Raw genomic sequence first — 24,338 nt, 5'->3', positions numbered from 1 at the left:
TCGGATTCATACTGTTGAGCTGCCAAAATAGCCGTGTCCATGGATATGTTAAGAACTCTATCATACGATACTGATAAGCCTAAGTGGTACAAGATATCAACAAGTTCCCGTTTACGTGTATATCCATGAATCATCATGCCAAGATATATGGGTAGTGGCGTCTCTCTGCTTTTAATGTGGTATGGACCAGTGGACCCTTCGCGTCTTCTCCCAGAGCTGTTGTATTGCAGTAATTGAGCAATACTCAGTGTTGCTTGTCTTACTTCATCGGTGTCTTTCTTCTTGATATTTGGTCCATCCATAGTCATGCTAACTAAAGCAACAAGCGACTTAGGCACAGCGTCTTCTTGACAACCCTGTGGGAAGGAACCATCAAATTGTGCGGTCATTCCAAGCATATCTCGCCGGATTATGTGGGCCGCCTTCGCCAAGCAAATAGCTTCATCGTCACCATCATCAAAGCATGCATCCCGTAATGCATGCCCTACATCGTCATCGAAACTGAGCACTGACATCACGACCTTGTTTGTATGCACGAAGCCCAGGCATGTTTGCGAGTATTCGAGTTTTCAAATCAGTGGAATGAATACGCCCACTTATCTCAACACCCAGCTCTACAAGTCGGTCAGTGTATAGCTGTAAAAGGTCCGTCAATTTGAAGACTGGTGCAATGGCCTTGTTGCCGAGTTTCGTGTCCTCTATGTATCCCATAAGTTCCACTAATGCTATACCATGAGATGTTAGGTCGATATTCTCCTTTACACCATCTTCTGTCTTCCTGCTGCTGGCATTGTATAATTTGACAAGGCAATTTGAGTGGTACTTCGCTTCCTGGGCCACAAGGTCACGAGGACTGATTTTCGCAATCAACCTTTGATCCTGTATTTTTAGTGCACATTGCCTAACCCTATGTGTTAGTTTTGGTGTCATCGCTTCATGCAGAGGCGCCATCTCCGTTCCAGATTCATCACAGAAGAAGCATTTTGAATCTTCTGGAGAATCTCTGTGTTCAGCCTGCCTTAACATGTATGATATTTCTCCAGGGGTATTGGTACATGCAGTTGGAAGTGAAGCTAGTTCAACTCTGGCGAGACGACTGGCACAGCACTTCAAGCGGCATGATGCATGCCATTGGGCATGATTGCGTGCCAGTGTGTGTCCAATACCGTCTCCTTCATCAAGCCTACTTATGTCGATAGGTAATGGCTGGCTGTCCAAATTGAGAAAACTGTTCAAGTTATCACCGAGAGTATGATATCCAGCACCGACGTCGGGACGTTTTGATTTGGCTGGACAGTTCGATGGTTTGTCTGAACGTTCCTGGCATAAAGCACAAAGACTCCAGTCAATAGGTTCATTTGTGGCCGCAGGTGATCTTAATGTCTCTCTATGAACAAGCTTGCACTTCTTGCGTGTCGACTTGATTTCAGTCACTTCTGTTCAGTCACCTACAACGACAAAAACATTAATATTATAACGACAATAACCTATTTCGTTTTCCCACACCTAATTACTACAAGATCCTGCAAGGCACGATGGACAATCTAAGCCAAACGATGATGCAATGAGGTGAGGGTATCATTGTATTCCTCCTGTTTGGAAAGACATATTCATACGATATACATATTTTGGGGAAGATATGACACTCGGTATGGGTGCCGCATGACACAAATCACAACCATGTTATTGTTTTTTTTATTGATGGTGCGACTGTGGCTGAAATATGTATACTGTCTAATATATAAAATACACTTCATCCATGGTGTGATATGAATTACTGTGTATAATATGACATTTGCTAGATATCGACAAATCGAATGGTGGCGATCTTGAATTTCAACCTGAAATTGACCATTATATTGATTTATATGCATTTTTCAAAGCAAATAATGGTTCCATTGGATTCGTCATGTACAGAAACATACAAAAAGACACTTTATTCAGGTTTCTGCGTTGACTATTCATAAAGATATGACAATTAACAGATATTTCGAATCGGCCGGCGGCCATTTTGGATTTTTCCACTTTATGGGCTTCTCGGAAAAACTCCTGCTTGGTACTATATCTAAAATCAATTAGTAGGTCCTTAACATCATATATGCCAATTTTGGTGCTTTTACCACAAAACCCACAATCCTTATGGATATTTACACAAATCTGCCCCACTATAAGACACAGTCACACACACACACACACACACACACACACACACACACACACACACACACACACACACACACACACACACAGACACAGACACAGACGCACACACACACACACACACACACACACACACACACACACACACACACACAGATTCTCACTCTTCATCCACCCCATTACCCCCCCCCACACACACACACACACACACACACAGACACAGACACACGCACGCACACACACACACACACACACACACACAGATTCTCACTCTTCATCCACCCCATTACCCACACACACACACTCACACTCTTGCTCCACCCCCTTCCACGCACACGTACAAACCTACACACACACACACACACACACACACACACACACACACTCGCACACACACACACACACACACACACACACACACACCTTCACTCTCAGTGGAGCTCCATTATATTTGTACTTATGATCATACAATAAACTCAGCTGATATTTACTTCAGGCTGGAGCAGATGAGACAGGTCAATGGGGAAGGATTCGGTTGAATTTTGGTTCATTTTTCATCTAGCACAATGGAACAGAATGTTTGTTGACAGACGGTCCTTAACCATGTAAAAACTGCTCTCAGCCACATCACTCGCAGGGTACTTGTGGGTATTGCTTACACAAGCTGCAGTCACATACATGCAGTTATGCCCTATGCATGGATGCTGCAGTTTGCAGCAGAAACCCCAGTTGCTGTGCACAGCTTTGATCCCAACATTATTCATCACGTGTGTCTCACTCCAGGAACTATAGTGGGATCTCTCCAACCTCTGCTGTTGCATTTGCTCTAACGACCATTGCTGCTTCCATGCCCATCCTTTGTTGTGCTCTATGCAGTATAGTATACTGTAGTTTATTTTACACCCACATTATACCCTCAGGCTAACTTTTCCAGTTCTGACCAGTTATTTCCAGTTACTCCCCATCTACTCTCCTGCGCAGGGTGTAGATGTTATCCATTGCTGTGTTACCTGTGCCTGCCATTTTGCAGTTAGATTGAATTTGAAACAATTCCAATCTATTTGATGGTGTTCATCTGGAAGCATTACAGCAACAATTGGTCCTAAACAATGGATGATGTTATTGATGTTATCCACATGCCCTTATAATGAAAGTCCAGTTTTCGAAACAAAGGACATGAGCAAAATACACAAGTTAAAGGAATTCCTCTACATACTGTCTTTGAAACATAGGGGCAATACCCCTGGCGCTCACCTGGTAGAATAAACAGTATACTGCACTGACTAAAGGTATTTTAAACCTATTTCAGTGGTTGCTAGAAGACAGGGCAGCATGTACAATCATACTAACATAATCATTAGACTTCAAATAAGCAAACAAAAAAAAATACCTATTTTGGGGGGCACCCCCCCCCCCTCCCACCCCGTGTACCTCCTCGGACCCCAATTTTTCCAATGCCTTGAACATACATTGGAACATCACGGATGATGAAGGTTGTGGTGACGTTTCATCAAAATTGTGTGTGTAGGTTTTGAGAAAAAAACAAATACCACTTTTGGGGGGCAAGCCACCGCCCATAGACCACCTTAGACCCCGATTTTTTTAAATGCCAAGAACAAACTTTGGTACAACACAGGTGATTTCGGTTTTGGTCAAGTTCCATCAGAATTGCATATGTAGTTTCTCAGTAGAAAGCAAAAACCTATTTTTGGGGGCAACCCCCCCCATAAACCCCCATAGGGGCAGATTTTTTTTTAATGCCGTGAACAAACTTTGGTACATCACGGGTTATGAAGGTTGTGGTGAAGTTTCATCGAAATAGTGTGTGTAGTTTCAGAGGAAAAAACAAATTCCTATTTTGGTGGTCAAACCTGGATCCACTTTGACCCCCGGTAGACCCCCTTAGACCCGGTTTTTTTTCAATGCTGTGAACAAACTTTGGTACATCACGGGTGATTAAGGTTGTGGTCAAGTTTAATCAGAATTGAGTGTGTATATTCGGAGAAAAAAAGCAAATTCCTCTTTTGGGGGGAGGGTTGGGGGAGTATCAAACCTGGATGCAATTTGACCCCCACTAGACCTTAGACCCCAATTTTTTTTAATGCCGTGAACAAACTAGTCACAACACAACAAATATAATTTGTGCCAAGTTTTTGCAATCCCATCAAGTACGGACAACGCCCCATCGGAAAAGAAGTTTCACGTGTTTACGGACGGATGGACAACACGCCATCGCATAAGCAACCCTGAACTTTGTTCCAGGTGAGCTAATTATGTCGCCGCAGCAACTTGTGAACAAGTGATTGGATTTTGAACAAACTTGGTATGAGTATATATGATGCAAAGATGAACTGATTGGATTATGGCATCAAGAGGTCAGAGGTCATGTCAGGTAAAAATGTGATACTTGAGAACAGCTGAAGGGATTTAAATCGAACTTGGTACAAGTATTATAATGATGCAAAGATTAACTGATTGGATTATAGTATCAAGATGTCAAAGGTCAGAGGTCATGTCAGGTAAAAATGTGATAACTTCAGAACAGTTGAAGGGATTTAAATCAAACTTGGTACAAGTATTATAATGATGCAAAGATGAACTGATTGGATTATGCCATCGAGAGGTCAAAGGTCAGAGGTCATGTCAGGTAAAAATGTGATAACTTCAGAACAGCTGAAGGGATTTAAATCAAACTTGGTACAAGTATTATAATGATGCAAAGATGAACTGATTGGATTATGGTATCAAGATGTCAAAGGTCAGAGGTCATGTCAGGTAAAAATGTGATAACTTCAGAACAGCTGAAGGGATTTAAATCAAACTTGGTACAAGTATTATAATGATGCAAAGATGAACTGATTGGATTATGCCATCGAGAGGTCAAAGGTCAGAGGTCATGTCAGGTAAAAATGTGATAACTTCAGAACAGCTGAAGGGATTTAAATCAAACTTTGTACAAGTATTATAATGATGTAATAATGTGGGCGGAGGCATATCGGTCGACGTTGTGACGTCGAAGAGTGTCGTTCTAGGTTAGTAGTCGAGGCTTGTTTTCCCAGGATTGGTCAAAGCCATTGTTGAGTAACCTTAATGCTCGTAAGGATCTTCAGGATCTGCATGAGAAGTATGTTATAGCTCCAACAGATAAAGCAGCTAATATTTTTGTGGTGGTTTATATAATGTTTTACATTGAGGTTTATTAAGGGAGTTAGGTTTTGATAGAGTTACTTTCATTGTTTTTTTCTGGATCCCTAAGCTTCATAAAAAGTTGGTTTAGCTTATAGCGGGAACTAAGCAATATACTTTAAAACAATTGGCAGTTATGGTTAATTCAAGTTTACGAGTGGTTAGGGAGGAATGTAACAAATATTACTTAGCAATTAGTAAGAATTCTGGTATTAACACTTTCTGGAGTATTAGTTCCAGTTTAGAGTTCTTAGATAATATTACTTTCCTCAATGTTGAATTTGTTGATGGATTTTATTTTTCTACCTTGTATACAAATTTGGACATGGCACTGATTAAGGATGCATTATTTTGTGCTCACCTTCAGTGGCAGAGGTTATGTTTTTTCACCCCTGTGTGTTTGTTTGTCTGATTGCCTGTCTGTCTGTGCACAGGATGTCTCAATAAATTGTTGACCGATTCTGACTAAATTTGGCAGAGAGGCAGTGTATGTGACAAGGACAAAATGATTTGATTTTGGTGAAGATCTGGATTCGGATCCAGCTAGTAGAATTTTTACGGCGTAGTCCATCGGGCAAAGCTGTCTAGAACAGTGTTTGTCCGTCCGTTTGTATGTATGTATGTATGTATGTATGTATGTCCCCTCAAACGTATACCAATCAGAGCTGAGCATCTGGTCACATGACAGGGTGATGTGATTACGTCTGATGTCATTATGGCGGTGCGGTGCTGACCCCGCGCACCACCATTTTGATTTATATGCCGTTCAGGCCGAACATATCGTCGAACCTGTCATATATCATCATTGCCATGCTCTTCCTTAACGTTTTTCATTCCGTGTGAAACACAAACAAACCGATTGTTGAAATGACCATCAAATATCGAAACTATCGGCGTTACGGCTCTTCTATCAATGAGGTACGTATCGGCCTTAGGCCGCATGCATCATCTTCGGTCCGGTTTGGACAAATTAAGCCTAGGTTTCTTAATACAGTAGTGTATCATTTCAGTAGTATTGTTTTCGTAATAGTAATAATAATAATAATATATTAGTTATAACCATAACACTTTAATCCCAATGTCAGCGACATGAATACAAAGTTAATGTGTTGAAGCGGTGTATGGGTCATGAATCAATGATGAGCGGTGTTCGGCACTAATTTTAATAATCGCAGTATTAACGGAGAATAAAAGTATGGGATTAGCCTCGGTTTTTTAATGGTAATATCATTTTTGAAATAAGATAACGTAACGTTAATATTATAGTAATTCTAATCGTAACACTAATCCCTTCATAGTGACTGCAAACTTACTGGAAGTTGAATGATATCATCTTCCGCATATTAAAGTAGCAGCAGTTTTGTGTCCATTACGTCATTATGTTTATGATGTCATTACAATGGCGAACTCCACTGACCGACATTTTTATTTACTAGTACACCCGCTCACGATGGGAGCTGCAGGAAGGGTCATTCCTCTTTGGGGTATATAGATTACAGTCGATCTATGGTTGGGTCTCAAGAACTTTGGGTGTGTGTTCATTTACCAAGTTTCTTGTGGAGAGATCGCCAAGTGGTTTAAGGATTCGAGCAAGCACTCCATTTGCAACCGTTAAGGAACGGCTGGCTTGGCAAGCGCTAGCTAGTTGCTTGGTTAATGAGCACACCCCCAACCCTTGTGGGGTATATAGATTACAGTAGATGTTCGCTCAGTTCTGTAAGTAAAACCTACCTCAAGGATGTTGGGATTTGTCCAAATTTTTTTGTTTAATATTATAAGCAGCATTAGCGACTGTTTGAAAAGCTAATCATATGTGTTTGTGGTTTATAATATTTTACAAGCCCGGCTACGCTGCTGTTAGACTTTTGGTCTTGTTTTTTATTATCTTAGTTTTTTTGTATTTCAACTTAAATTGCTTATAAAAATATAACATCACCAATATAACAAATACATTTGTGCAAAATAAATGTTCATACGTATTATGATTTGTGTAAATCCTGACAACACAGCAACTCACATGCAGTCATTATCCTCAATTAAAACAAGCCTGTTTCTCCCTCGTGACGTGTTTTGAGGTGTTTTGAATTGTACAGCGGGAGTTTTTGATGAACGAGGGGGTGAGGTAATTTATTTTTTTCAACTTAAATCTTAAACTTAAATTGCTTATAAAAATATAATATCACATACACTACAAATAAATTTGTGCAAAATAAATGTTTGTATTATGATTGGTGTAAATCATGACAACACAGCAACTCAGGTACAGTCATTATTCTCAGCTAAAATAAGCCTGTGTTTCTGCAGTGACATTTAGGAGGATTTTAGTAGCCAGGAAGCAAGACTTCTGCAGTTGAAAATGAAATGCTCGCTTAAGGGTGCTGTCTGTGGACAGAACAGTTGAAAGCTACAGCACTGCCCACTGCTGTTTTAGGGCCATAGCCAAGGCCTGCCTTTTTTGCTTGTGAAAAAAGGTAAAAAGTCAAACATTTGAACAGCCTCGGACGTGCACCTTGACCCCATGGTCAAGGCACATCGTCAACAAGGCTGTCCCCATAACAATACACATGCGCCTCAACCCCGAGGGGGAAGCGCATGGTCATTCAAACGCATGCATCATGCCCCCGAAGGGCCACAATGCATGGTCATACAATTGGGACCACTCCTCTTAATAGGAGTGAGACCCCTTAATCCACCAGCAGGGCATTACTCCTGCCAGGTCCGATTTGCATGCAGGTCTAAGAACAGCTACAGGACGGCACACTGCAAAAAAGCAGTGTCAACTGCCACGTTGCGGGCTGCATGTCAACTGGCCAACTTGTTTTTAACAATGCCAACCTATCACTTGGGAATTGATTCATGTATGCTATTCTGGCTCACTAGCCTTTATCAGCATGGAGTAGATTACACTTAGGAGATGAGTTTGAAAGTTGTACCACATGGCATAACTATGAAATAGCACCTCTTCACTGGAATGGTGACTCTTGTCTCACACCAGCAATTTCTACAAGGGTTCTTACCAAGAGTGGGTGCCTGCCATGCATTCACCCTAATTAGGCCTCCAGTACGCAGTTTATAAGGCTTTTAGCCACCAGGAAATGATATTTTTTTACAGTTAAAAGGTTACTACTGGCTTCAGCTGCAATCTGCAGTTAGAGGAGCCTGGGAAAGACACAGAAGTGCCCACTGCAAACAAGCAGTTAGTCTCAGCTGCCATACCATATAGCAATGCCATATGGCAATTACGCTGCCATATCGTCACAAGACACTGAGGCTGCTTAATGGATCATTGCTTAACTGGAAGGTGATGAAGTCAAAAATTGAGTTTATTTAAAAGTTTAAACAAATCCTATACACACAGAATTCCGGCAACAACACAGCAACTGATGACAAGCTTTTTTTCTCCTCTTCTCTTTTTACTCTGCTTTCCCATATATATATATATATATATATATATATATATATATATATATATATATATATATATATAGATATATATATATATATATATATATATATATGAGATATATATATGAGATATATACATGAGAGGGCCAAAAGCTAGTGGTAAGTCCAACAGCTTGTTGGAAATGCAGAAACGTACCAGAGAAACTGCGTCACCAAGCATATAAATTGTTACCAATCATGTCGTTTATTTTTCATTGATTTATTTGAATTATGCTACGTTTTGTTTGATTCAACGTGTGATTTAACGATTGTTTTGATATAACATCCCAAGGTGTGGTTTCAGTGGTGCAACGGTTTTGATGTACGGTTTAAATTTGAATGGCACGAGTTGTTCCAGAATGGCATTGATTGGTGGTTCGGTGTCCCCACCCCCTTTTTCCCATATATAAGGGAGGGTATAGAGTTGTTTTGCTTTACTTTTGAGAAAGGTCAGTGGATGCACGTTTATCCGTGTTGCTGATCGAAACGTCGAGCAGTTGTTTGTTTGCTCATTAAAGGTTGGAGAACTCAAAATGGATTCATTTGATTTTAATCCCAACCACGTCATTACTTTATATATATATATATATATATATATATATATATATATATATATATATATATATATATATATATATATATATATATATATATCGATCTATCTATATCGATAGGAATCTTAGGCATACCAGCATTAACATAGCACTGCACCAATACACAGCCTAACAGTCTCTCAGAAATATTTTGTGACATGTCGTTTGAGATGCTGATATGCTCTCCTCAATAACGTTGATGATCATTGACAATTTTAGAAAACTCGTTGAAGGGAGTGTTAAGCAAAATATCATTGCTGTTTTCAAACCAAATCATTGATTGAGGCATTTCTATCCAATACCATGAAGTATTATGCCTCACATTGTAAAAACATTATTTTTGAGGATTTTATTAACGCCAGTAAAACGTTATTGAACGGGAACGTCACTCGGTCGAACACATTCCTCCACCAGGCTGTACAGTTTTCGTTTTGTAGTTTACTTTCGTTTTGTATCCCACTGATAGGCCAGATCTGCTGACCTGAACCAATATCTAATTGGCTTGTTCATGTCGCCTCTCCAACTCGTCCACCAAGTTTTGTCATGTTCATAACCCATCCCCAACTTTTTGAGATATCATGCTATAGCCTTATTTATCGTTTTTAGCCCTATTTATCAGTGGTGAGGAATCACAAAAAAAAAAAAAAAAAAGTCTTATCAGGAACCGGTTTTGGATGTTCAATAATTTTGTCCTTGTCATACACCCAACTTGTCCACCAATTTTCGCTCGAACCCATCCATAACTTTCTGAGATATCCTGTTCATAGACAGAAAGACAGACAGACATACGGGTAAATACATAACATAGTGATTGTATGGAGGTAATAACATTATTTTTTATTTTTACTTTACAAATTTACAATATTTTGAAAACATTATTATATTACAAATTAATGTCAAACGTGGAAATGTTTCAAAATCGTTTAAAGCATGCGTTGATTTCTTTACCCTCGCCTGAGGGGAGGTTATTGCATACGAGTCTGTTTGTCTGTCTGTTTGTTTGTTTGTCCGCAGAGAATACATATGATTTTCTCTGCAACCGTTGGTCCGATTGACAGGAAATTTTCGCCACAGATGCAACTCCACATGTATAATTTTTTAATGCTAATTATGATGTCATATGTCACCTGGTATGGGCGCAATCTTGGAAAAACCAAAAAACTTTGCACCTCTATATCTCCGAAAGCACTTTGTAGAAAAAATTGAAGCATGCGTCATTGTAAAGAAGTCTCCATGGAAAATAAAATATGTTGATTATGATGTCATAGGTGCCTCCATTATGACGTCATAATTCGACAAGTAAAAACTTCATCTGATTAAGATGAAATTTCTTGAGCATCATCTTGGGATAATAAATTGGTGGAGAAAAAAATAATGACGTCATCGGTCACGTGGTTCGGCCACCACACTTGTTTTAACACAAAAGACTTAAAATCCACTGAAAAGACATCCTGACGAGGGTTTGCAATCTGATTGCTCTTTATTGTTTCACCTCTGTCTGTCTGTCCGTTTGTGAACAAAATATCTCAAAGTTGTGGACAGATTCGGACAAAATTTGGTAGAGGTTTGGGCATATGTGACACCGACGAAATGATTCGAGTTTGGTGAAGATCCGGATTCGGATCCAGCTATTATAATTTTTAAAGTGATTTTTCACCATTGGGAGAAAGGGCCAAAAACGATACATAGCAGGATATCTCAAAGAGTTGTGGACTGATTTGGACGAAACTTGTTGGACCGGTTGTGTGTGCGACAAGGAAGAATCGATTCGATTTTGGTTAAGATCCGGATCCGGACACAGCGAGTATAATTTTTTAAGTGATTCTTCACCATTGGGAGATCGGACCAAAAACGATACATAGAAGGATATCTCAAAAAGTTGTGGACGGATGCGTTTGATTAAATGTGATTGTGTATTGTGATTTGGTGGTCTACTCTGGGATACAAAATGTAAATTGTTCAGGTGGCGGAGGTATGCTTTCTACTGATTTATGTTTTTGTGATGTTTTACATAACTCCACAAAATAATGTCTTCATAACATTTTACAGCATTCTACCTTTTTCAAATATCGTGAAAATGTTTTGTGTTCACGACGTAAGATGTATTCACTTCGATTTCATTGGTTTCTCATTCCCAGGATATTTTCTTGTCTATGTAAGCACCGTCCCTGCACATTGCCGTCACCCTCCTGCCCTTGCACAGCTTTCAAACAGAACCAGAGTATGATGTTCTCGAGGTGTTTGATGGAATTTCGGCCAGCACTCCACTACTCGCTGCCTTGCACGGGACTGCAACCCCTGCCTTTGTAGCAAGTAGCAGAAATAACCTCTGCCTGGTCTTCACCAGCGACAACAGCCACACGGAGGCTGGCTTTCACCTGGGCTTTAAGCGTAAGCATTTGCCATCAAACTCTCATTTTCATTTCGCACACAAATCCGATCTGCAATCTGCCATTTTCACATTTTACTTCTGGCTCTATTATATTGGACCACAATTTATTTTATGTGAAATTGATCTTCTGTCCAATCAAGTCAAAAAAAGGTGCCAGGCACTGTGGTCACGTGTTCTTTGTTGGTGTGCACATGAACTCGCTGTGATGAATGTAAAAAAAAATAACCAAAAAAAAAAAACTGTCGATTTCAAATACCACGTGTGTATAGACTTCATCGTACGAATTGTGTATATGATACACAGGGTAGGTATGACCGGATGGCACAGAGTTGGTGCAATTGCATTTTGAGCTGTGCAGCCCGAGCATCGTGTTGGCTTCACGGTCAAGTCGGCTGGGTTAAGATCTTAGGGTCCTGACTTTGAGCTCCTGTCGTGCTGTTAACACAGCACCAGACGGGTTGGACTCAGCGTGCCATCCTTCCCGGTGTCGGTGTCGCGAAATAAATCCGCCCCCGTATAAACCCTCCCCCCGGCGAATCTGTACCGCTATAAACTCGCCCCCCGGCGAATCTGTACCGGTATAAACTCGCCCCCCGGTGGATACGTTTCTCGCCCCCATCAGAATAGAATCGCCCCCCATTCTCGTTTACATTTCCATTAAATAAAACATATTAGGAATGACTTGTTAGGTTGAAAAGTGTTATTCTAGCCATATGTGTGTGAGCCACATTTGTTAGGGTTGTTCGGGTTAGGGTTAGTTAGGGTTAGGGTTAGGGTTGTTAGGGTTAGTTAGGGTTAGGGTTAGGATTGTTCGGGTTAGGGTTAGTTAGGGTTCGGGTTAGGGTTGTTCGGGTTCGGGTTAGTTACTGTTCGGTTAGTTAGTTATTGTTAGGTTAGGTTAGGTTAGTTAGTTATTGTTACACTTTTTTCCAAGTTTGAATATCTGCTGAAACATGTACATATATATTATGAGGGGGCGATTTTGTCACGGGGGAGAGTCTATTTCGTGGCAGGGGGGCGAATCTATTTCGAGGGGGGCGAATCTGTACCGGTACGGAATCGCCGGGGGGCGGATCTGTTTCGGGGGCGAATCTGTTTCGGGGCGGATCTGTTTCGTGACACCGGCAATATAATACCAGCTTACTGAGAATGAGCCATTTGAGTATCCTGCATCAGAGTGGACACCCATTCAGATTCAAGCCCCCGAGCCATGGAAAAACTGCCTCGGCAACCCCATGTGTCTGAAGACATGAAAGGAGCGGTTCTTCTTTCTTCTTCTTTCTGTAGTGAGGATTTGATTCCCGCGCCGATTTTCAACTGTTGGATTGGTACTTCACAGACAGGAAGTGTGGGGGGGGGGGGGGGGTAGCATAACAAAGCACACCATGACTTGGTCTCATTATTTGGTGCACGTTAAAGATTTCACCACGAGTAGGCGAGTACTGGTCATGGTACCCTCAACAAATTACAAATTCCTGTGCTGCTTCGTGCTGGCCAAGAAAAGGGAAACCACCCTGTGTATTCCTTGTTGTGGAGCAGCTTTTGGCAGCCCTGAACCTGCCTTTGGGCAAACACAACAAAGAGATGTACAGGGCTTGTAAAATGCATTTATTCTTTCATATATATATTTACATATATATATAAATATATGTATATTTTGAGCTTTTTTCAACCTTTCTCCTGTTGTCCTGAATTCCAATTTTCTCTTCCTATTTCCACCTTTGATTACTTCTTTGCCAGTAAAGGTATTGGTGATTTGCACCGAATGGAGTTTATTGCATTGACTTTGTAGAAATCAAACCCGATGACATTAACTTTTTATGAAGGCTGAATGATGGCTGTGCCAAATGACTTGATGGTGCCTTTCTGATGTTTGTGTACCTAAGCTTCGTTGATGTGATAGCTTCTTGCAATCATTGCTTTTGCTCTTAACCTTAATGTCCAGCTTTTATAGTTGTCTTTTAAACCTTTATCTATAAAATGGAGTACGTTCTAAAACGACCAAGCTATCTATTCTGGGTTTGAATCCTGACCCAGCTATATACACCTATGGTGTTTCACAGGCAGTGTGATTCATCAATGTGTGTGCTGTCCCTCGGATGGATGTTAAACGGGTGTCTTGTATGCGAGCATTCCATTCGTTGGTGGGTGTCAAAGATCCTGCGGTGTCCTTCGCGAAGAGTAGGTGAGGGAGCTGAACAAATGACAAATTCCTGCCCGATCCAGCGGAGGGCATTGCATCAGTGGCACACCAGCACCCTCCCCCAACGATGCTATCCCACAGCCTTGCTCTGCATAGGAACGAATTTGGGTGCTTGCTTATGATATTCTATCTGTTCATTCGTCTTTCGTTCCTTTGTCTCCATCACCGATCCCATTTTTTTTACTTTTTTGTCATCTCATCATGTCTCGCTTTACACTCCTTTTTTACTGCAATTAATTCCCCCTTTGCTTCATTTGGACTGATCTCAGTTCTTTATCATGTTGGTATTACAATTTCTAATTACCTCCGCCACCAAATAGTCAGGTTCACTATGTTTTTTCGTTCAAAATTTTGGTAGATTAGCAAAACTATACATTTTTGGAATATTCAGAGCATGAGGAATCCAAACATTAATGTTGGCATTTGCGTAGACACCTTTGCGAAAATGACACTCAGGACAGTGATAAAGATCTGTAAAAGCATATTCCTGAACGGTATAGACCTCGTAGATCCTGTGTATAGGACTTATAGTTCAATCTGATACTACCTATAACTTCCTATAACAACCTATAACTTCAAAGGACTTGCAATATCATGTATTATGTAATACAGTTATATCACAAATATAAAGACAATGGTTTTCAATTACCTTTGTTTGTTGCTTTTCTATAATCCTGAGCACTATTTTGAGGCCTTTATTGGATTCCTTGACCCAGAAAACATAGGATTAGCATATTTAATTAAGTCTCTAGGTTGACTTGAAGCCGAGATCGCGCAAAATATGTATTTTATGGTGGCCATTTTCAAAATCCAAAATGGCGGCCATGCAGGTGTCTGTGCAAATGCCAACATTGATTTTCAGATTCTCCATGCTCTGAAGATTCCAAAAATGTACAGGTTTGCTAATCCCAAAATTTTGAAAGAAATTATATTTGTTAACATAGTGAACCTGACTATCTTCATCACTGTCCTGAGTGTCATTTTCGCAAAGGTGTCTCCGCAAATGTAAACATTAATTTTTGGATTCCTCATGCTCTGAATATTCCAACAAGTACAAAAAGTTTTAATTAAAACAAAAGCCGCGTCGATGTTACACAATGCCTAGATGCAGCTGTGCCTATAACGTCGATGTTATAGGCACAGGACATTCCTATTGATTCGATTACTTGATGTTATTTTTGTGCAAAGTGAAAATATATCTCGGCAATTTCCCGTTTGTGGCGACGAATTTTTAATATATCTCGGCATTTTCCCGTCTGTTATTTCAGGCGGTGTATGACTGACCATGCCGCGATTTAAAAAAATATATATCTCGGCAATTTCCCGTGTGTGGCGACACGTGAACGAAGCTATGCTCCTCTCTCCACATTATTGTGACGACGTATAAATTAAATATTTCATCGTGACGATTGTCATCAAATGGACGAATTTTTAATATATCTCGGCATTTTCCCGTCTGTTATTTCAGGCGGTGTATGACTGACCATGCTGTGATTGTAAAAAAATACATCTCGGCAATTTCTCGTGTGTAGCGACACGTGAACGAAGCTATGCTCCTCTCTCCACATTATTGTGACGACGTATAAATTAAATATTTCATCGTGACGATTGTCATCAAATGGACGAATTTTTAATATATCTCGGCATTTTCCCGTCTGTTATTTCAGGCGGTGTATGACTGACCATGCCGTGATTAAAAAAATATATCTCGGCAATTCCCCGTATGTGGCGACACGTGAACGAAGCTATGGCCCCTCTCTCCACATTATTGTGAAGACGTATAAATTAAATATTTCATCGTGACGATTGTCATCAAATGGACGAATTTTTAATATATCTCTGCATTTTCCCGTCTGTTATTTCAGGCGGTGTATGACTGACCATGCCGTGATTGTAAAAAAATATATCTCGGCAATTCCCCGTATGTGGCGACACGTGAACGAAGCTATGGCTCCTCTCCACATTATTGTGAAGACGTATAAATTAAATATTTCATCGTGACGATTGTCATCAAATGGACGAATTTTTAATATATCTCTGCATTTTCCCGTCTGTTATTTCGGGCGGTGTATGACTGACCATGCCGCGATTTAAACAAAATATATCTCAATGGACTTGAAGTTACAGGCCTTTGAGAATTCATTTCGTTCTATAAAGGGCAACTTTCATCGGATTTTCTTCCCGTTTTTTTTCAACCGAGTCTAAAACTATGTTAGCGACTGAAAAATGAAATGATATTTCGAATTTGATTTGAAATAAAACTGTGTGAGAGAGGAAGACACCACGGCACGGGCCTACAAAACAGGCCTCAAAGCTATGCGAGTTAATAAAATGGTGGATATTTGTTTATATGAAGCCTCTCCCAAAATGGGTGGAGCTATGGTTCCCAGAATGGGTGGAGCTTTGAGGTTTTGTCTTCTCTGCAAGAACAAGAACAAGAAGAAGAAGAACAAGAAGAACAACAACAACAGCAGAGGGCACTCTATTAGCAGCGTCTGCGACGTGGCTAAAAATGTATAGTTTTGCTAATCTACCAAAATTTTGAACGAAATTATATTTGTTAACATAGTGAACCTGACTAAAAGGTGGATGGAGGTTATGTTTTCACCCCTGTCTGTTTGTTTGTTTGTGAACACAATATCTCAAAAAGTTGTAGATGGATTCGGACGAAATTTGGCAGAGGTGTAGCGTTTGTGACAAGGACGAAATGATTCGATTTTGGTGAAGATCCGGATTCGGATTCGACTACTAGAATTTTTAATGTGATTCTTCACCATTGGGAGATAGGGCCAAAAATCTATACATAGCAGGATATCTCAAAAAGTTGTAGATGGATTCGGACGAAATTTGGCAGAGATGTAGCATATGTGACAAGGACGAAATGATTCGATTTTGGTGAAGATCCGGATTCGTATCCGGCTACTAGAATTTTTAATGTGATTCTTCACCATTGGGAGATAGGGCCAAAAATCTATACATAGCAGGATATCTCAAAAAGTTGTAGACGGATTCGGACGAAATTTGGCAGAGATGTAGCGTATGTGAGAACGACGAAATGATTCGAATTTGGTGAAGATCCGGATTCGGATCCGGCTACTAGAATTTTTAATGTGATTCTTCACCATTGGGAGATAGGGCCAAAAATCTATACATAGCAGGATATCTCAAAAAGTTGTAGATGGATTCGGACGAAATTTGGCAGAGATGTAGCGTTTGTGACAAGGACGAAATGATTCGATTTTGGTGAAGATCCGGATTCGGATTCGACTACTAGAATTTTTAATGTGATTCTTCACCATTGGGAGATAGGGCCAAAAATCTATACATAGCAGGATATCTCAAAAAGTTGTAGATGGATTCGGACGAAATTTGGCAGAGATGTAGCATATGTGACAAGGACGAAATGATTCGATTTTGGTGAAGATCCGGATTCGTATCCGGCTACTAGAATTTTTAATGTGATTCTTCACCATTGGGAGATAGGGCCAAAAATCTATACATAGCAGGATATCTCAAAAAGTTGTAGATGGATTCGGACGAAATTTGGCAGAGATGTAGCGTATGTGAGAACGACGAAATGATTCGAATTTGGTGAAGATCCGGATTCGGATCCGGCTACTAGAATTTTTAATGTGATTCTTCACCATTGGCAGATAGGGCCAAAAACGATACAAAGCACGATATCTCAAAGAGTTGTGGACGGATTTGGATGAAACTTGGTGAATAGGTTGTGTATGTGACATGGAAGAATCGATTCAATTTTGGTGAAGATCCGGACTTGGATCCGGCTGCTATTATTTTTAATTGATTCTTCACCATCGGGAGATATGGCCAACCAGGCAGAGGTATACTCTCTTCTGAGTGCTGTTCTAGTTTTAATTGTTCTTGCCCTTCCTTAAGTCCTTTTATCTCCGTCTGTGCAGTCAGACTCCGCTATTTGTGGGGTATACGTTCCTGGAAAATGCTGTGAATGTCACATCTGCAAATGTCAGGGCATTGTTTCAATGGAGAAAAGGGGGATAGGTTCCTGGCGGTTCATGATTCATGAAGGAAAATTTACAAATATGAATGCTATGATTGCAGTTTCATTAAAAATGCTTACAACTAAAAGAAGAAGAACAACAGTAGGTCCTGTTTCCAATTTTTATTGAATGTAACGTTTGAGGATGATGATGATGATGATGATCAATGATGATGATTTTGAAACCAGTGAACTCAATTAACTCCTCTAAAGCCAATGCAAGTGAAGGTGCTGATATAGGGAATGGAGTGAGGTATGGATGTTGTGAGGTGTGGAAGGGGATTTACAGTCACGTGAAAAAGTAAGTACACCCCATGTAAAGTTTTGACTTTTTCAACATATTTAAACATACAGGTATTTGATCTTCATTTAAACAATATTGATAGGTAAAGGTGATATAATATAACAAATATCATGAAACATTTACATTTTGTAGTCCATTGTATAATTTAAATAAACATAAATACAAATTTTGCACGTGGAAAAAGTAAGTACACCCTTGGCTCTAATAGGTGGTATTGCCCCCTTTGGCAGAAACAACCTCAAGTAGGCGTTTCTTATAACTGTCTACCAGTCTCTGAAATCGACTGGGAGAAATTTTTGCCCACTCCATACAGAATTCTTTCAGCTGTGCGATGTTTGAGGGATTTCTTGCATGCACAGCTCGTTTCAAATCCCCCCACAACATCTCGATGGGATTTAGATCCGGGCTTTGACTTGGCCATTCCAGAACCCTCCATTTCTCTCTTTTCAGCCATTCATTGGTGGATTTACTGGTATGTTTAGGGTCATTGTCATGTTGCAAGGTCCACCTTCGTCCTTCGGTTGAGTTTCATCTTTACGACAGATGGCCTCACATTATCCTCAAGCACCCTCTGGTACAATGAAGAATTCATAGTGGATTCTATGATGGTGAGCTGCCCAGGCCCTGATGCAGCAAAGCTGCCCCAAACCATAATATTTCCACCACCATGCTTTGCAGTTGGTATCAGGTTCTTGTGGTCGAATGCTGTCTTTGGTTTTCACCAAACATGTCTTCTGGTACTGTGGCCAAATAGCTCTACCTTTGACTCATCTGTCCAGAGCACATTGTCCACAAGTGATGATCTTTGCCTCGGTGTTCGTTGGCAAACTTTAGTCTTGCCCTGATGTTCTTTCTGGACAACAAAGGTTTCCTCCTGGCACACCTCCCATGTAGATCAAATTTGTGCAGCCTCTTTCTAATGGTAGACTCGTGCACTTTGACATCAACAGTGGCAAGGGCAAGGGCAATCAAATTTGTGCAGCCTCTTTCTAATGGTAGACTCGTGCACTTTGACATCAACAGTGGCAAGGGCTACCTGTAGGTCCCGTGATGACATTCTGGGGTTCTTAGAGACTTCTTTCAGCATCTTGCGGTCTTCTCTCGGGCTGAACTTGCTGGGGCGGCCTGGCCTGAACAAGTTGGCAGTTGTTTGGAATCTTCTCCACTTGTAGATGATCTTCCGGACAGTCGAATGATTGATTTCAAATTGTTTGGAGATCTTTTAAAATCCCTTCCCAGACTCGTAGGCATCTATAACCTTCTTTCTGAAGGCCTCAGAGAGCTCTTTTGATCTAGGCATGGTGACGCCGCACACTTCAACAACAAAGAGCAAACCAAACTAAATGTCTGAGGTTTAAATAAGACAGGTTCCTCCATGATCCTCTCCAACGATGTTCTAATCATTTGCATCTGAGCTGGTGCACCTGATTCTAATTTTAGGTATTTGAAGTAGTGATAAATGTAGGGGTGTACTTACTTTTTCCACATGCGAAATTTGCATTTATGTTTATATAAATTATATAATGGACTACAAAATGTAAATGTTTCATGATATTTGTTATATTATATCACCTTTATCTATCAATATTGTTGAAATGAAGATCAAATAGCTGTATGTTGAAATATGTTGAAAAAGTCAAAACTTTACATGGGGTGTACTTACTTTTCACATGACTGTAGGTGAGGTTCCTGAAGAGGAAGCAGATGAGGTCACTGATGAGTCGTGCACTGAAGGGGATGCAGGTGAGGGCACTGAAGGTGTTGAGGTGAAGGAGCAAGAGCGAAAAAAAATGGGTGATCATGAGCTGTTTCGCTGAATGCTGCTGCTTTTTGTGCAACTCTCTGTTCGGCAGCAAAACATCATCCAACCCCCTCTTGAACCGGAGGTACCACTCCATTACTGGGTCGGCATCTTGCAACCTGTCAGCGACTGACCTCATATCCTGCATCACCTCAGCCAGGAATTTGACGGTCAGGTTTAGCCTCGTCACCTTTTCCTCATCTTTAATGCCGTCCTCCTTCTCCTCCACCTCCTCAGAAGCCTTAATGATGGCTTCCACCTCGTCCTCAGTCAGCTAGATCCTCACCATGTGAGGCGATGAGCTCCTCCAATTCCTCAGGTTCCATGTCATCGAAGCCTTCCCCTCCCACCTCCCGCACCAACCCGGCAATCTGCTTCCTCTCTTCTATTGTGTCAGGAAAGCCTCTGAAGTCGTTGACTGCCTGTGGCCATATATTTTTCCAGCAAGCGTTGATGGCGGAAGCTTTGACTTCATCAAGAGAGTCCTTGATGGCGCTGATACAGTGCGCGATGTTGAAGTCCTTCCAACATCGCCTGATGCTAAGTTAGGGGGTGAGCTCAATAACATCCAATTTTATCGTGTGGCAGGTGTAATAAGTTTTAAACATTGAAATCACCCTTTTGTTGAGTGGATGGATCAGGGAGGTTGTGCTGGGTGGCAGGAAGATGTTCTCAAAATTAGCATAGGCCATCTTCAGTGCCTCGGGGTGGCCAGGATCATTGTCCACCAACAGGAGAACCTTGAAGGAGAGGTTATTGTCTGCCAGGTACCTCTGCACTTGAGGGACGAAACAGTTGTGGAACCAATCCATAAAGATGGCAGCTGTTACCCACGCCTTTCTCTTGGCCCTCCAAAATACGGGCAGAGTTTGCTTGTTTTTGCCCTTGAGAACACGCGTGTTTAGGGCATGGTACAGCATCATTGGCTTAATCATGCAGTCCCCTTTGGCATTGGTGTAGAAGAGAAGAGCTACTCTGTCCTTAGCTTGCAGCCTTGGAGCCCAGTGCTGTTCTCTTTCGTTTCGAGATGAAAGTCCTCATGTGCATTTTCTTCCAGAACAGGCCAGACTCGTCTCCATTGAAAACCTGCTCCGGTACATACCCCTTCTCCTCGATGAGCTGTGTGAGTTAAGCAGGGAAAGTTTGAGCTTCCTCTTGGTCTGCCTAGGCACGCTCGCCGTTGAGTTTTACATTGTGGAGACCGTACTACTTCTTGAAGTGGTCAAACCATCCACTGATGGCTTGGAAGTGACTGGGGCCACTCATACCCATATTACTCCTGTCCGCATCACTCGTGTTTGCAGCAACACCTGTGCCAGCCAGGCAATCGCACATTTGCTTTGCCTTTTCATGAATGAAAGGTCCTCTTAAAGGATTGTTCCTCTGGTCATTGTCCTCTACCAACACATTTAATGCCTTCTCCATTGCTTCGATGTGATCGTCCCTGACCTGGGTAACTACTTTGATGCTGGGTACTGCGCTAGCCGAGACACTTTCGCGAAACGAATTGCCTTCTCGTTTTTCTTTATGTCGACTCATTCATACCATAGTGCCAGCCTGCAGAGGCCGCACTCTCACCTCTTTATAGTTGGCCAAGCAGCTCCACTTTCTGGGTCAGGCTCATGGTTTTTTTCTGCTTCTTGGGAGTGGACACATCCTCTGCACTACTCGTATGCTTAGGACCCATGATAGAAGGATTTGCACAAAAGTTCATGGGTGTGAGGAATCACAGAAGGTCAAGGCAGTCGGACGAGAACAAAGAATGAGACCCAGGACATGCTGTGCGTTTATAGTCTTGCAGGGGTTGTGGGTAGCTGAGGATGGTTGGGTAGTGTGACTATTGTTTGTGGGGAATGGTGGTGGAGGATGGTTTATGCACACGTACAGCCGCTTTATGCATGCTGCTTTATGTGTACCGTGTGGAAGATGCTTTTCAAACTGGTATGCGCACGGCTGGTGGGAAATGGTTTATGCATGGCTGGAAGTGGTTTTATGCGTGATGAATGGAAGATGATTTTCAAACTGTTATGTGCGCGGCTGGTGGGAAATGGTTTATGCATGGCTGGAAGTGGTTTTATGCGTGACGTATGGAAGATGATTTTCAAACTGTTATGTGCGCGGCTGGTGGGAAATGGTTTATGCATGGCTGGAAGTCGTTTTATGCGTGACGTATGGAAGACGCTTTTCAAACTGGTATGCGCGTGGCTGGTCGGAAATGGTTTATGCATGGCTGGAAGTGGTTTTATGCGTGATGTATGGAAGATGCTTTTCAAACTGGTGTGCGCGCGGCTGGTGGGAAATGGTTTATGCATGGCTGGAAGTGGTTTTATGCATGATGAATGGAAGATGATTTTCAAACTGTTATGTGCGCGGCTGGTGGGAAATGGTTTATGCATGGCTGGAAGTGGTTTTATGCGTGACGTATGGAAGATGATTTTCAAACTGTTATGTGCGCGGCTGGTGGGAAATGGTTTATGCATGGCTGGAAGTGGTTTTATGCGTAACGTGTGGAAGACGCTTTTCAAACTGGTATGCGCACGGCTGGTGGGAAATGGTTTATGCATGGCTGGAATTGGTTTTATGCGTGATGAATGGATGATGATTTTCAAACTGTTATGTGTGCGGCTGGTGGGAAATTGTTTATGCATGGCTGGAAGTGGTTTTATGCGTGACGTATGTAAGATGATTTTCAAACTGTTATGTGCGCAGCTGGTGGGAAATGGTTTATGCATGGCTGGAAGTGGTTTTATGTGTGACGTGTGGAAGATGCTTTTCAAACTGTTATGTGCGTGGCTGGTGGGAAATGGTTTATGCATGGCTGGAAGTGGTTTTATGCGTGACGTATGGAAGATGATTTTCAAACTGGTATGCGCATGGCTGGTGGGAAATGGTTTATGCATGACTGGAAGTGGTTTTCTGTGTGACGTATGGAAGATGATTTTCAAACTGGTATGCGCGTGGCTGGTGGGAAATGGTTTATGCATGGCTGGAAGTGGTTTTATGCGTGACATATGTAAGATGATTTTCAAACTGGTATGCGCGCGGCTGGTGGGAAATGGTTTATGCATGGCTGGAAGTGGTTTTATGTGTGACGTATGGAAGATGATTTTCAAACTGTTATGTGCGTGGCTGGTGGGAAATGGTTTATGCATGGCTGGAAGTGGTTTTATGCGTGACGTATGGAAGATGATTTTCAAACTGGTATGCGCATGGCTGGTGGGAAATGGTTTATGCATGACTGGAAGTGGTTTTCTGTGTGACGTATGGAAGATGATTTTCAAACTGTTATGTGCGTGGCTGGTGGGAAATGGTTTATGCATGGCTGGAAGTGGTTTTATGTGTGACGTATGGAAGATGATTTTCAAACTGTTATGTGCGTGGCTGGTGGGAAATGGTTTATGCATGGCTGGAAGTGGTTTTATGCGTGACGTATGGAAGATGATTTTCAAACTGGTATGCGCATGGCTGGTGGGAAATGGTTTATGCATGACTGGAAGTGGTTTTCTGTGTGACGTATGGAAGATGATTTTCAAACTGGTATGCGCGTGGCTGGTGGGAAATGGTTTATGCATGGCTGGAAGTGGTTTTATGCGTGACATATGTAAGATGATTTTCAAACTGGTATGCGCGCGGCTGGTGGGAAATGGTTTATGCATGGCTGGAAGTGGTTTTAAGCGTGACATATGGAAGATGATTTTCAAACTGGTATGCGCGTGGCTGGTGGGAAATGGTTTATGCATGGCTGGAAGTGGTTTTATGTGTGACATATGGAAGATGATTTTCTAACTGGTATGCGCGCGGCTGGTGGGAAATGGTTTATGCATGGCTGGAAGCGGTTTTATGCGTGACGTATGGAAGATGATTTTCAAACTGGTATGCGCGCGGCTGGTGGGAAATGGTTTATGCGTGATGTATGGAAGATGATTTTCAAACTGGTATGTGTGCAGCTGGTGGGGAGTTGTTCGTTAGAGCTGATTTGTGTTTATTCGCGGATGGTGGTATATGGTTGTTTAGAGCTGCTTTGTGTTTATATGCGACTGGTGGAAGATTATTTTATGGCTGTTATGTGCACGGCTGGTTTGGGATGGTTTTTGTGCCCGCGAAAAACTGCAAATACGCGAAGCAAAGGGGGCTGCGAATGTTGAATCGGGTCACATTTAGCTCGTTAAGTATCACCTCTTAAGGGCTCGAAGATGAATTGACTAGCTCAAACATGATGGAGGCAAACTGTGCT

The 24,338-nt window shown here is 41.5% G+C and overlaps 1 protein-coding gene across 1 annotated transcript in view; it reads left to right on the top strand.

Annotated features, from left to right (window-relative positions):
• The window catches only part of LOC137433184 (CUB and sushi domain-containing protein 3-like), a 1,533,363-nt gene that overhangs the window by 784,897 nt on the left and 724,128 nt on the right, over nt 1-24,338 (top strand). Inside the window, exon 21 of the mRNA XM_078783994.1 lies at nt 11,587-11,774. Coding sequence (XP_078640120.1) covers nt 11,587-11,774 — 188 coding nt within the window. The remainder of the gene's footprint in view (nt 1-11,586; nt 11,775-24,338) is intronic.

This window comes from Myxine glutinosa, chromosome 8 (assembly GCF_964187855.1).
Source record: "Myxine glutinosa chromosome 8, kmMyxGlut1.1, whole genome shotgun sequence".
NCBI lineage: Eukaryota > Metazoa > Chordata > Myxini > Myxiniformes > Myxinidae > Myxine > Myxine glutinosa.
The sequence above is the reverse complement of the archived record's forward strand: the minus strand, read 5'-3'. Positions and strand labels throughout refer to the sequence as shown.